General features: G+C 31.6%; 1 protein-coding gene across 1 annotated transcript in view; it reads left to right on the top strand.

Moving 5' to 3' along the window:
• KLHL1 (kelch like family member 1) overlaps positions 1-15,734 on the top strand; it is a 432,606-nt gene that overhangs the window by 194,290 nt on the left and 222,582 nt on the right. The window contains exon 4 of the mRNA XM_082365956.1: positions 4,705-4,901. Within this exon, the coding sequence (XP_082222082.1) occupies positions 4,705-4,901 (197 nt within the window). The remainder of the gene's footprint in view (positions 1-4,704; positions 4,902-15,734) is intronic.

Genomic DNA, 15,734 nt, shown 5'->3' with positions numbered 1-15,734 from the left:
AGGAGTGAAATGGCTGAGTCATTTGAAAGATGAAATTGTAAAAATGTTTTCCAAATGGTTATACCATTTCACATTTCCACCAGCTGTTCTAATGTATGTGTAGTGGTATATCATTGTGTTTTCACCTTGCATTCTCCTAGATAGTGATATTGTTGAGCACTTTACATTCATGTATCTTCTTTTGTGGAATGTTTGCTTAAATCACTTGCCCATTAAAATTTTTTTATTATTGAGTTTGAGCGTTCTTTATGTATTTTGTATACAAGTACTTTATCAGATATATGATTTTGCACACATTTTTTTCCATTCATGGTTCATCTTTTTGTTCCTTTACTATTGTCACTTGTAGTGATTTTTATAAAGTCCAATTTAACATTTTTCTTGTGGATTATGCTTTCTGATGTTTTATCTAAGAAATCATTAACTAACTTAAAGTCACAGGATTTCTCCCATGTTTTCTTAGAGAAGATTTGTAGTTTTAAGTTTTAAATTTAGGACTATGATCAATTTTGAGTAAATTTTATATATTTTGTGGGGTACAGATTAAAACACAAGTTTTTGTACATGCCTATCTGCTTGTACCAGTTATTCAAAGACTATCCTTTCTCAGTTGAATTTTTTTTGAGCCTTTGAAAAACTTTCTAGAATCTATTATTTTCCATTGATCTATTGTCTATATTTAGACCAATAGCAATCAATTTTAATTACCATATCTTTGTAAAAAGTCTTAAAATCTGGTAGTGACATTACTCCCACTTTGTTCTTTCTCAAAATTGTTTTGGTTATTCTAGGTCATTGCATTTACATAGGAACTTTAGAATCAGTTTTGCAATTTCTACAAAAAAGTCTGCTGGGATTTTAAATATGATTATAATAAATCTATAGATTAATTTGGGGTCAGTTGAAATCTTAGCAATGTTGTATCTTCCAGCCCATGGGCACAGTATATCTCAAACATCACCCACCACCCCAACTATTCTAATTAGAATGCTGTGTTGAGACATCCCCAAAACTAACCCTCCAGGTTGGATGATTCATGAGAGGGTGGCTCACAAGTCTCAGCATACAGACAAACCAATTGCTCTGATTTGTTATATCAAAAGGGTTCAAAGCATAATGAGGAAAGGGAAATGGTACACAGGACATAGTCTTTGGGAAACAAGGAGCAAACTTCCAAGTTCAGCATTCCAAGTGGAATAGCACAGGAGGCATTTAATTTCCTTTGCAAAGAGTTGTGACGAAACCAGTGAGTTGCTGCCAACAGGGAGATTCATTAGAGACTTGGAGGTCCAGGTTTTTGTTGAGGGCTAATCACATAGGCAGCCTCTGCTTAGTATATACCAAAATTCAAGACTCCCAGAAGGAAAGCAGTTGTTTAGCATAAACCATAATGCTTACACAAACAGTTTAGGCACAGTGAGCCTTTTATATTACTTAATGGTGGGAACCCTCTTGAAATCTAAGTTTGCAGACACTAGTCAAGGACAAATCTTGCAAGCAGGCCTTTTCAAGGAGAGCAGTTCAGGCCTGCTGTGTTAATTCTTTTCTGCACAGATGCTATTGAGAACAACTAATCAATTAAAATTAAAGAAAATCACTCTCCCACTGTTCTGAAATCACAACAAAAACGGAATCTATAAAAACCATGCCATCTGAAACCATATCCTTTTTTAACTGATTTTCATATGATCTATGCTAAAAAGCATACAAATATCTTCTTGATAATCTTACTGAAAACTTTTAGGTAAAATTCCTCCAAAGGTCTTAAATCATGACATGTAAAATATATATATATATGTATATATGTATATAATTGTTATGCTTATAATCAATTGTAAATAATAACAGATTTTATAGTATTCATGTTAGCTCCTCTATATTTTATATTTTTTATTTTTATAAGTGTAGGTATACATTTTGTAAATCAGCTAAAGTCTGTATAAAATATAGGTTTCCACAATTTGTAGTATACTTTATTTTGATGTTTACTATAATATTCATAAACTTTAACATATGTATCTATAATTGCACTAATATAATTAGTCTTAAAATCATTTAAACTGGTATGAATCCTTCAACTGCAGATGAAGATTTTGTTTGACATTACTATTGAATGACAAAGTTATTGATAATGTGAAATATAAACACCTCAGATAATTTTATTACTATTGGCAAATGTCTCCTCACTCAAATTGATCATGATACTCAATGTTCTACTAGTTGATAATATCTGAACAGGGTCCTTGTGCATTTTTTAGAATCTTGAAAGTTTAATAACTTTTATTATTGATAGTGTCTCTCTTTTATACCAAACTAAACTTTAGATAGCTAATTTAATTGGAAATTAATATGTAATAAAAAGAGTTTTAATTTCCTTTCAATTTATTGCATCCACTTTACCTTTCTTTTTTCTTCATCAAATCCCTTGTGATACTTGGAAATATGCATTAGATTCATTTGCTCTCTTATTCTTTCACTGAAACTCATAAATAAAACATAATGCTTTTCATCTGTTAAACATGTTAAGTTATGGGTGAAATGTCATGTTTGAAAGCAAAGTTATCCCTCACCCAACAGATTACTTATTAAGTACAAAGGGAAGAGTTTCTTAAAAATGAAGATATCTGGCAGACAGTATTTTAAACAAGGTACCAAATTTAATACCATCAACAGTGATATACTGACATTATGGACCTCTCTCTATATAAGCACTGAAAAGGGTACAACATCACCTGTACAGTCTTTCTGCCAAGAAGTTTTCAGTTAAATCTAATCATGGGGAAAAAATATGACTAACCCAAATTGAGGAATTCTACAAAGCATCTGGTCTGAACTCTTCAGTAACGTAAATGTGAACGACAAAATAGTTGGGAAACTGTTCTAGATTAAAGAAAACTAAAGGGACATAACAAGTAAATGTAATGTGTGAGACAATTAGATTCTGAATTTAAAAATAAAATCTTTAAAGCATCTTATTTGAGCATTTGGGGAAATTTGCATTATAGCAAATACTATTGTATCAATTTCGTGAGTGTAAAGAATTACATTCATGAGTGGCTATGTAGGAGAAAGCTCTGTTCTTAGAGACACACACTGAAGTATTCAGGGGTGAAATACATGTTGATTAGAAGTACCATCAAATAATTCAGCAACTACAGCATAAACACACACACACATAGATAAATATAGCAAAATGTTAACACTTGGTGAAGTTAAGTGAAAGGTTTTTAAGTGCTTATTGTATTATTCTTGCAAATTATTGTAAATTTTAAAAAATCCAGAACAAAAATTTTGGTGTGGGAAAAAATAAAGGCATTCTGTTTATAAGAGTTTTCTTAATAAATATTCTGTCCTTGAAAGTTGAATTTTTGAAAGTAGACAACTTCTCTTACATGTCATAAAAATAAATGCTAATGATGGAAAAAAGGAGAAATCTAAGACAAAATTACAGTAGCATCACAAAAGTTAGAAAATATATTTCAGCTGGCAAGAATACCCTTCTAAATTAGATGACAACATATTAATAATAAAGGTTAATCAATTATTTTTCTCTATGATTTTACACTTGAGTTTCAAACTTAGACACTTGGGACTGCATTCAAGTACATACACAAGTTTAAACTTGAGTTTATTTTGGGAATATTATTAGTTTAAACATTGCATATTGCTGTTTGAAGCTCATAGTTCTGGGCATGGATTCAGAGCTCAGGCTCCTTGCTCCCCGTGTAGCCTCCCTCTATCCACTAGGATTTTTATGCTGTCTTCAGTTAGCTGGTAGAAGAGCAAGAGTAGGGATGAAGCACACTCACATTATAAATGCCTCAGTGTGGTAGCAACACACATCCACTGACATGTGTCATGGCAGTATGTGGCCTGACCCTGTGTTCAGGAAAAATGAGTGGAGATATTTCTAGTGAAGAGTAGCCATCTGTGTCACAAAAACTAAGATGCAATAAACCATTTCTGAGAATGTATGACCTCACCCAATAGTAATAGAAAATCTGAATGGAACTATACCTATTAAAGATGTGTTGAATTGCTAAATGAAATATAACCTAAATAGTTCAGCCTAGAAGTTTTCACAGATGAGATTTATAAACAGTCCAGGAATAGCTCCATTATTTAATAAGTTATTCCAGTAGTTAGAAAAAAGGGGAAATGCTAAAGAGCTTAATTTTTGAAGTTAACTGACCAAAAAGAAAAAAAAAAATTATAGGAAACTATAATCATAGGCACAGTGAGTTAAATACAATATTAGCAATATACAACACAGGTATTTATAGATACATATACATATGTTCATTATCCATACATAGGTATTTCATATTCTTATACACATATATTGTCAGAAGATGTTAGTGCATCTTTGCTCTCCTAAGCTTGTAGACGTGTGTTGTGAAATATTTCTATTTTTTTCTTTCCTAATCCACAATCAAAGGAGCAACCATAATTTCTGTTCAATAGGATACAGATATTTTAGTTGAAGCTGCATTTGTATGTACTACATGATTTTGAACATTACACAAACTAAGAAATGCAAGATGTTGAAAACAATTGCTGGCTTTTCATGAGTTATATTTATTTGGATTATCAATTTAGGTTCAGATCATTTCTAGAAGATTGGACTAATGTTTTGAGTAATAGAATGGTACATGTTATTTCATATTTTGAACAGTTTCATAATTCTTTTCACTTAATGTTTAGGTTGCTTGGAATTAAAGGAAGAAACCATTGAAAACCTTCTTGCTGCAGCTTCCCTTCTTCAGCTTCCTCAAGTAGTAGAAGTGTGCTGCCATTTCCTCATGAAGCTCTTGCATCCATCTAACTGTTTAGGAATCCGAGCATTTGCAGATGCTCAAGGATGCATTGAATTAATGAAGGTGGCCCACAGCTACACAATGGTAAGGAAATTTAATTTTTAAATAAAAGAGACATAGCTGTATTATCAGAGGTTAAAATAATTGCTGTTGTTGTGTTGAACAATTTTTTAAAGTTTAAAATTAGTTTTGCATCTTTGGCACATTTTTATCATGGGACACAATGTACCATATAATATTTAATAATCTCAAAGTAAAAAAAGACATCACACAATGGACCTTATTATTGCTTTATGGTTTTATTTACACTTTATAGGCAATATAGGTATAGATATTGACTACTCGGAATTTTAAATAGTGCTTAAAAGATTTTTTTCTTAATTGCTCCTGGCATATCTATCTTTTTGCATCCACTTACACAGCTGCCCTATTTTTTCCCTTTTCTTTCTAGTTAAGAGCTAGAAGTTAATGCCACAAAAATTTTTCTTTTGAATTTTTCTAACAACGTCTCTGCCATGGACTGAGTTCTATCAACCAAAATTCAGTGTTGAAGTCCGACTTCAAATGTGATATTATTTGGAGATGGGGACTTTGGAGGTAATTAGGTTTAGGTGAGGTCATCATGGTTGGCCCCTCATGATGAGATTAATGCCCTTATAAGAAGAGACACTGGAGAGTTTGCTTCCTTTCTTCCACTACCATGTGAGGACACAGTGAGAAGATAGCCACCTGCCAGTTAAGAATAGAGCCTTCACCAGGGAACCCAATCAGCCTATACCTTAAATGTTGTACTTCTCAGCCTTCAGCACTATAAGAAATAAACTCCTGTTGACTAAGCCACCCAGTCTATGGTATTTTGTTATGGCAGCCCCAGCTATTTAATACACTTTTTATCACAGCATGGTATGTTAGGTATGGATTTGCCTGTATGATTTGTGGAGAAAAAAAAAATCACATCTATACTGTATATTTAAAGTATTTATTGTTATAGTGAATATTGGATTTCAGAACTCCTGGAATTACTATACTAAGGGAAAATATTTAGATATATAGATCAACTGATCTATTTTTTTTTTAAATTTGACTTTCTGTACCATTTTCATAAAGAGTTTAAACTGACTGAATATCAGTCAGTAAATAGTCCTGAAATACTATAAGCCTATTTGATATTTTTCTCTTTAATTTTTTGCTATATATACACAACTATGTATATGTGTAGGTATTTTAACAGCTTTATAAGAGATATTAAAAATCATTTGAATTTTAGACTTTAAGTATGTGTACTTCGTAGTGTGTTTCTCTTAATGTTATCTCCATTCTAGAATTGAATAATCAGTTACAACAATTTCACACCCATCATTTCATATCCTAGAAATAATCATTCTAAAAGCACTTAATACAGTACCTGGAATATAGCAATCTCTATATAAAATGTTAGCCATTTTTGCTCTGGTTATTATTATTAACATTATTAATGATTTGATTTTTATTATTGAAACAACCAATTGTAAAGTACAGAACTTTCTCTTTTCACCTCAAGGGAAGAATTTATACGAAATAAATCTCATTAAGCTTTATAGTTGCTATTTATTTAAAAGGTCTTATTCTGAGCTTTAACACCTTTTCAAACTACTAATGACAGTCAGCCATTTAAAAGTCTTCTCATTGTTATTCTTAGACAGAATCTCAATATTATTTTAATTTTCTTCCTTAATCTGTTAAACAGATTAGTAAATTAAATGAAAATGTAGAAATAAAAGGAAGGAGATGCATGCTTTGTAATTCTATTTTCAAATTCTTTTTTCAAAATATTTCATGACAGGGCACAGTACTACTATTGAAATTATATGAACCGTATAAAATCAATGTAAACACATACTTCATCAACCAAAATATCAAAGTCTAACTGCAGTCATTTAATTATGCAGATTTCATTGCTCTTAGGAGTTCCTGGCTTAGCTAAGCCAAAGAACAATATGCCTCCATATCCAGAGGGATAATGGTCCCTTCTGGTCTAGTTTGAAATTATTAATTTAGTAATAAAAATGTTTTTCTTGCAGCTGCTTGGACTGATCTGCAATTTATCACACAATAGTAACAATATATTTTTAAACACATTAAAATTTATATTCTATAGTAAAATATATGTAAAACAGAAATATAGAAGGGTTCTAGCTAAGACATTCAACATTCTAAGTAACTATTTTAACTTATTTTTGAGACTATGAATTGATCATGTGTTGTGTCATGTCTGTTGAAATTAAAAAGATTTCAAATTCTTTTGGAAACATGAAGCTCTAGTGTTCTCCCAGTGCTCCTGGGTTACTATTTTAACGAAGAAAATTTACTGACCAGTTGTCTTCCTAGATCGTTATTTTCTCTCAGTTCTAACACTTTACAATGAGTGTTTGTATCTGGTATTATAATTTCTCACCATATATTTGCTTCTGATCCGTGTTTAATCCTGCATATCTCCTCATCTAATCTACTCCATCTGTGCTTTGAGAACAAACTTATTATGTTATTTTTTCTTCTTCTTAACTACTTCAATAACAAATCATCTCAGATTTCCTACTACCTCTGGTACTGAATTAATTTATTTATTGGGTCTAAATATGTGTTCTTTGCTTATTTTATAAGTAACATTATTTTCTAATTTTCAATTCCCTTGTCAAAATGTTTTAGATATGAACTTGATCTTCAACATCCAGATCTTAACTTGCTGTCTGTATGCCTTTGCTTTTTATATGCTTTGCTATGTTTCCTTTGGAAATTTCACTTATTTATTTGACTTCAGCTATTGATTTTGTGTGATGATTCTGAAATCGATTCAGGGAAGGTGGCCCTGCTTGGCAGTGGTTCATGTGCAAAATACTGGAAAAGTTTGATTGCAAGCTCAATATTAGGCAGAAGTGTGAAATATATTCTAAAACATTAATTTAAACTTTGGCTGTATGAATATACAGATAGCAACAAAATAATTGAAGGAAATAGTTCTCTATTAGTCAGAGTTCATTATGAGACCTGTTCTTAGTTCTGGACATCACATTTTAAAAACATTAGAGAGTGACAAAACAGAAATAGATGAGAATAACAAGAATAATAAACATTTTATAACCATGTCATATGAAGAAAAGTTGAAAAAAAATTTGGTTCATGTGGCTGAATAATATCAGGGCATGAAAATAGGTATCTTCATGTATTTGATAGAATGAGCTTTCATTTAAAACAGTAGTGTTTAAGTGTTTTTTCATTCTGTTTTTCATTTTAGTAGTACAAACTTCTACTTCAGTCTTCTGATTGTTCTTTCTATGCTGGTTTATCTATTTCTACGGATCATCAGCCTTACTTCCTTCCAAGGTCAGCTTTACCTTTAGAGGAGAGTCCTGGATCTTCATTTTTTAAGAAATCCTCTCTCCATACAGTTCTAGGTTAGAGTTTGCCATAAGAGGCACTCAGGTAAGGTATAGAAGGTGGAAGAGAAAAAGCCATTATTTCTCCACATGCAGATTCAGGCAGATATGTGGACAATGGAAAATTGAAGTAACTTCTAAGTGAGCCCTTAAAAGCAATTGGCTTCACTGCTGTAGACTGAGACAGTTGATGGGAGACTTCTGGAAGTTCTTGAGGAATTCAGTGCCTTTGCATAGTACTTTTCAGAACGTTTCACATTGAACAGAAGGTTGAGATCATTAGCAGAAAGTTCCCTGACCTTCACTTCCATGGCCCTTTCAAAGACCATTTAGAAAAAAAAAAAAAAAGACCATTTAGGTCTCAAATTTCCTATCCAAAATCTGTCTTACATAGAACACAGAGTGGCTTGCTTTCTTAATTCAACAATGTCTTAAACACATACCCTCAAATAGCAGGTTTAAACTCCATATTTTGATAGGCATGGTTCTGCACACCTAACTTCTGAACAACTACCTGGGCATTTTTTTCTAAAAATACATTGAATTAATTTCACCTCCTCTTAATATGTGCTGTAAATTCCCTTTACTTGTACTTTACTCACAATAGTTCACTTGTCTGGAATCTCTGGTATCTAATTCTAAATAACCCCTCAGTTTCCAGGTAAGTTCATCCATGCCTAAGAAATATTTTAAAACTTTTCATGGCATTCTCTCCTTCATTTAAATTCTTGGTATTCCTTTCCTTAGGATTATATGATGTCACCATAAATTTTCTTATGCAATTAATTATCTTTTATGTCTTTATGGCTGGTCTTCACAACTATATTGAAAATTTTGTGACAGAGAACAATTCTTTCCACTGAGATTCATTTTGTCCCAACAAATTTTCAGCACCTGTTAATTATCAGCACCTATCAGAAATTAATACATTAATTAATTTCTTCAGTTCTCATAGATATTTAGAATTGTGATTCTCAGTACTCCTGAATTCAGTCATTCAACAAGACTACTCACGGTTTCTTTCTAACTTTCTTTCCAATCATATTTCCTATCATTGTTTTCCCTGTTCACACAATTCCAGCCACACTGATCTTCTTGCTGTTTTTTGACTACAACAAGCATAATATCACCAGATGACCTTTGTGCTGTTCTTTCTTCCTTCTGCCAGAAACACTCTTCTACCAAATATTTATATCCTTTCTCTGCCTCATTCAGCTTTCTGCTCAAATTTCACTTCCACAGAGATCTCTTATCTGAATATTCTGCTGAAGGTGACCTGGCCTTCAAAACTCTCTATTTCCTCACACTGTTTTATATACTGTAGAGTACTTTAATTTCCACCTTTATACCATATATTTGTTGTTAAGTGTTGTTATTGCCTACTTCCACCATTAATGTGGTAACATTTGTTTAACTTTCTATAACCTGGAAACCTAGATAGATGTCTGTACATAGCATTCATTGTTGAAGTGGGTAGTGATTGCTGACTACTATGTACCAGGGGCTGTAGAAGGTGGCCTGGGGATACAATGGTGACCAAAATAGGCATATGTTGCCCTTAGAGTCAAGATGAATATGTTGGAGCAAAGAAATTATAACCATGAATGATAATTATATGTATGGTAAATACTACAAAGGAAAATTATAGGATGCTACAGGAGAGTGAAATAGGGAAAGCCTCTTTAAATATGTGATGCAAAAACTGAGTTGTAAGTGATGAAGCAGATATTAGTCAAGTGAAGAGTTAAAGAATATTCGTGACATAGGTAAGTGCCAATGATCTGAGGTGGGAAGCTGCTTTGTTCTGTTTAAGGAAATTCAAGTGTGATGGGATGGTGGAAAAGGCAAAGAAGAGGTGTAGACAATGAGCTTGAGATTTTGGCAGAACAAAATTTTGCAGGGTTAAGGAGACTTTTTTTAAAGATTTGGGTTTTTATTTTAAAATAATGGTATAACATTGAAAGTTTTTGAGCAAGTTAAGAGCCAAGATTTAATTTTAAGACTAATCACCAGATTGGCATTAGAAGAAGTCAAAAAGTAAGAATAAGGTTAGTACTTCATTAGAGGTCTACATGGATATTTACACACACGTACTGGGTGAGTGAGAAAGAAAAAGAGAAAATGAGGTAACTTAGCTTCTGCCATTTTGTTTGATGGCAATGCTTACCACTACTGGTGCTGGTGATGCACGAGGTAAGTATATAGTGTATATCAGGCATTGCTCTACATGTTAAACAAACTTTTGAAATTTAATCCTTTCACAACTCCTGCAAGGTATGTTATATCTATTCTAAAAATGGTAAAGCTAAGGTTTAGGAAATTAAATAATCTACTCAGGAATAATAGATTGAACATGCTAGAATGGGGATTTAAGCCTGGTACTATCTTACCACAAATTTCAAGCTCTATCTAATATGCTAACAAATTTACATTTTACCCAGTATATCAAATTGGATTTCTGATATCCAGAATATTTCAAAACATGGATTACTTGAGACAAATGGACACTATAAACCTGAAACATAGATGAGACCAAAGAATTCCATGAAGATTTTGCTCCTCAGTTTTTTCATTCCCCTGTTCACTTCACCCTCACTTTCTGCTCAGTGCTACCAGCATGGCTTGGAACATTCCACAGTGTTTGTGCTAGAGGCAGAAGCAGTGGTAATAAGACTAATTAGAGTCTGCTATGTTCAATCAGTAGCTTTGAAAAGTAGACATTTCTGAGCTGGAGAATAAAGCCTTCCAGACTCAGGATAAGAGCAGTGACCCTTCCAGAGTCCGGACTCTAAAAACTCCTGTACATGGTTCACTTGTCCTTCATAGACATTAAAGCAATGCCAGAGAAAATGAACAAACTTTATTTATGTGGTTTCTGTTTATGGTTTTGAAATACCTGACATTTCTCATGGTTTCTAGCCAGCAGCATGGTTTTTAAAAAATCTTTACCAATAACCCTTCTAATAAGCCATAAATTAGAGTTTGCTTTGGTAGAACAAATGGAATTTAAATGTCTTTGCTTTTCTACATCTTCAAAATAAAGTTCACTTCATCCATATTTTGCTCAGGACTACTATGTGATATATTAGTACTAAAATTTGCTTTGAATATTCTTTTTTTTCCTTTCATTCATTACTTTGTGTTAGTCCTTTGAGTATCTCATATACATACATGGTGTGAGTAATGATTTTAAGTCAGTATATAAATGTCTAATTGAAAATTAGCCAAATTTGATTTTCAGAATTTCTTTGTAAATTGATAAGAAGTGAAGGTTCCAGTTGAGTACAATGAGTGGCTCGGAGGACAACTACCACCAATTCTTAATCCTCACAAGCAGTAAGGAAGTATGTGGAGGCCTGCGTAGAAAGGAATTTCCTCTTGTCCTGTTTTTGTGTATGATATTCTTTACTTGTTTTGTTCCTAAATTAGACTGACAACTCTTCAAAGGCAGTTTTCATTTGTGTTCTAACTCACAGTTATTGGTAAAATTCTAGTCTATTGTCTAAGATTGGAAGTTGATTTGAGTGGAGGAGTTTTTAAAAATTGCTTTTAAATTGTTTAGTGTTGTACACAAAGAGGATATTCAGATTACACCAGATAAACAGATAGAGATGTATAATAAATAGTGATATTATAACAAGTAATTATTCACTCATGTAATTGCAGTTTGACTGCATAGAACTTTGTAATTGTTAGGATTCTAGAAAATGACCACAATGAAATGTACATTTATGACAGTTTTGAAGACTAATTAAGCATAATCACAGAGGATCCAATGAAAATTATAAGCTTTTTAAGGGATCATTTTAGGCACAGTCCATTTCTTCTATTCAGATGCTCTTCAAATATGTTTCCATTTTAGGCTTTCATATTCAAATCACAGACAGTCTATTTTAAGAAATGCATCCTTCTGCTTTGTTGTTGTTAATGGTGAAGAAGATAATGTTCATCTACTTGAAAAACATTCCATTCGTTGTAAGAATTCTTTCATTTTCATACTCTAATTTTATTTTCATTTCTTCTACTGAGCTACTTCTAAAACGCAAAGATTCAGCACACAGCTGTATTATAAAGTCACACCACACACACACACATGCACAAAATCTACTATTAAAATTATTAAAAAGTATTAGGTATTTTTTATTTTATCAGATTTAAATTTTTATAGAGTTGCTATATGTCTTGAATTGATTCTGCAGCAACAATATAACTAACACAATTCCAAGAAGGAACAATAGTGTTAAAAAATATCCTATAAACCCACATCTAAAGGATTTTCATAGTAACTCATAAGTAGTTCCTTAGTGTTTATTTCAATCATTTAATGTATAGAATTTCCTTCTGTGATAAATAATATTTCTACTTCGCCACCAGGGAAGTCCCAATATTTCTACTTTATTAAAATAGTTCAAAAAGGGCTTCCTAGGTGATGTCAGAAGAAGGAAAAGCCAGAAATTTTTGGCTACAGTGCCCTTTCATTTTGCAAAGCACAGTTCTTCAACAGTGAAATCAATAATTTGCTTTTGTTCTGATTTTTTAAACACCTGTGAAAAAGTCTGATTTTGTATGTATATGAAAGTGTCACTTTATTACAAAAATTTGCACATCATGAACTAATATTATAAAGTGTTTATACTTACTTGCTGAGGTAATGAATCACATAACATGGAACTCATCTTTTTTTTTATGCTTCCCTTTTCGATTTTTCTCTCTGTGTAATTTCTGTTAAGGACTATACTTGTGCTTAAAGATCTTTAATAGTATTTTTTTAAAAGAGGAATAAAAGGAAGAGGGATCGATTATAGTTCACAAGAAATATGCTAAATCAATCCTTGCCTGAGGGGAAGCCCAGTTCGCCCTTTGTACACAGAGCTGTATAGAGATGCGGCAGATCATTTCCTTAAAAAAACACTTTCAGAAACGTATTGTACAACTAAACACAATTCAAGGGGAAAATAACTTCTAATAGAGTATCAGATGTTCCTCCCAGACCCCAAGTTACTCTAATGTATTAAATTTTCTGCACAGAGCTAGACTGAATGTTCCGTAAGTTCCACAAACTTCATCTGACTTGTTCACTGCTGTACTCTTAGTTCTTAGGATAGCACCTTACTCATTGTAGACACATGATAAATGATGTTTGAAAGAAAGAGTAAATGAATAGTTTTACATATTAATAATTTGAAATACTATTAAAAGTTTACCAACTTAAATGAAAGTTTTTGAATATTAATAATTTAAAGTGATGCATATTATCTCTATTCTGTGATAATTAAAAATATTTATATGGTGCCTAAATTTACTTTTCATACCTCTTTATTAAAATGTATGTACAAATAAATAAATACATACAGGATGTACCATGATCTTTAGAGTTCATTAGCTTTTTTTATCAGCTATTTCAAAACTGTTTAACAGGTAACATTATTCCACCTACTGTGTATGTATATTTTTAAATTAAGTTTTCACTGGACCTATTTCATATTCAAAGTCTATATTTAATATTTTTTAGTATTTCTAATAAAAACTATTCATATTTAAATTTAGTTTTCATTGAAGGTCACTATGCTATCCAGGAATAAATATAAAACCTGGTGGTTTAACAGAAAGGGCACATACTACAAAGAATTAATAGTGGGCCAAATGTATCCTATTGTATATGATTTAAGATTATATAAAATAACACATCATCATTAAAAATTGCTGGATAATAGCACATTATTGACCGGAGATGTATTAATACTTCTTTTGCTACCCAAACGTTATTGACCTGAGACGTATCAATACGTTTTTAGAGAGTGATACAATTAACATCACTTTGTGAAGTTGTTAGAGCTTAAAATTGATCAAGGGTTCATTATACAACTTATGATTGTCATTATCATTCACATTTTGCTTCGTTAGGTTTTTGTTCCAATCTTGTGTGTATTATAAACGTAAGATTTTCAAAAATGACACGCTGTGAAATTTTGAGTGAAGAAGAATTTTTCAGTGAATTTTATGCAGATACTCTCTCTGATTGTCCGAGCAACATATATACTAGTGTCTCAGAAGATGATAGTTCTTCAGAATATAGTTCTGATTCAGACGATGTTAATATTAGACCAACAAAAAGACAAAAAACCTTAGTGATTGATTCTGATAGGGAAAGTGAAAATGAAACTCACGGTGCTGGAGAATGTTCCTTTGCTTCTATAGAAGAGTGGATTCAAGACAACATTTCACAAAAATTAGAAGACTGTACAGGTGTGTCAGGTGTAACTATTGAATGTAATAACCCGCAAAGTGTTAGTGAAATAACAGAATTAATATTTTTGGCTGGGCAAAATAAAAATCACCAGCCACAAGCGTTAGTTTCTGGAAAAATCCCCTGGTCAATAATGATATAGTAAGCAGAAATTGGCAAAGGTTTGATAAACGAAATTCAGATCCTGATCTAAGTAGATTCAATAAATGTTATACTTAGGTGGTGGGCTTTATTCCAATAAATATTTATAATTATTCTTATTGTATTTTTTAATATAAGACAATTTTTACTTGTTTGTCTTATATAAATCAAGTTTTAGTTTTGTTAGAGTTATATAATTTATAATTAGTAAAAGACTTTCTGGAAAACAATGAAGATTAAACATGTTTTAAATAAAATGGACTATTTCATCGATACTAAATCTAAGTAGATTTATTTGACTGATATTATTCAAGCCAGATATACTACTCTAAGCATTTGTTAAAGAGAGTTTTCATTTTAATTGGTTCTACAGTTAAAGGAACATGAAGAGATTTGCAAATATATGGATAGAGATGGAATTCAGTTTCTTCTCCAGTTCTATTTGAAAGGAGAATAAACTAATTATCAATTTTTGAAATAGTGTTTCTATTTTTACTTCTGGTATACGGATAAGAATAAATAAAGATAACTAAGTGATGAAGAGACAGGATAACAGGAAACGTAGAAAAAGTACATACTTTTCAAAAAATGTATTGCAGTTGAACTAGAAGAAAATTGATGAAGTTAAAATTAGAGTTTATTATATGTAGTCACTGATTAAGACATATATGCATACATTTACATATACAAGTAGACATCTTTATCAGCATTGACTGCATATATTAATCAGAAGAAAGACTGTATTTTAAGTAGTAAACTCTGTAATAACCCTAGTTTACGTGGTTTCAAAAATTGACATTTTCCATGTGTGTATACTTGTATTAGTTCATCATTATCATATTAACTTTTATATCTTAAAAATTTACAAAGTTGACACAGAACTAGAAAAAGCATAAAGAAAATATAGAAAACATTTAGGATATCACCTTCATTAGTTAGGTTTGCCTTGTCATATGTGCTAACAGATGTCATTTGAAGATGCAATAATGTACTTTCCTTTTCTTTGGACTAAGAATATGGCAAGTTGTATATTCTTAGCTTTTCAGAAAGATTATAGCAAAATATGTCATTAAATATTAAAAATTTGAAAATCGCAAGTATTGTCAAAGACTCTAA

The sequence above is a fragment of the Balaenoptera borealis genome (assembly GCF_965194805.1).
Source record: "Balaenoptera borealis genome assembly, chromosome: 18".
Taxonomy (NCBI): Eukaryota; Metazoa; Chordata; class Mammalia; order Artiodactyla; family Balaenopteridae; genus Balaenoptera; species Balaenoptera borealis.
Note: the sequence above shows the minus strand (reverse complement) of the source record. Positions and strands in the feature narration are given on the sequence as shown.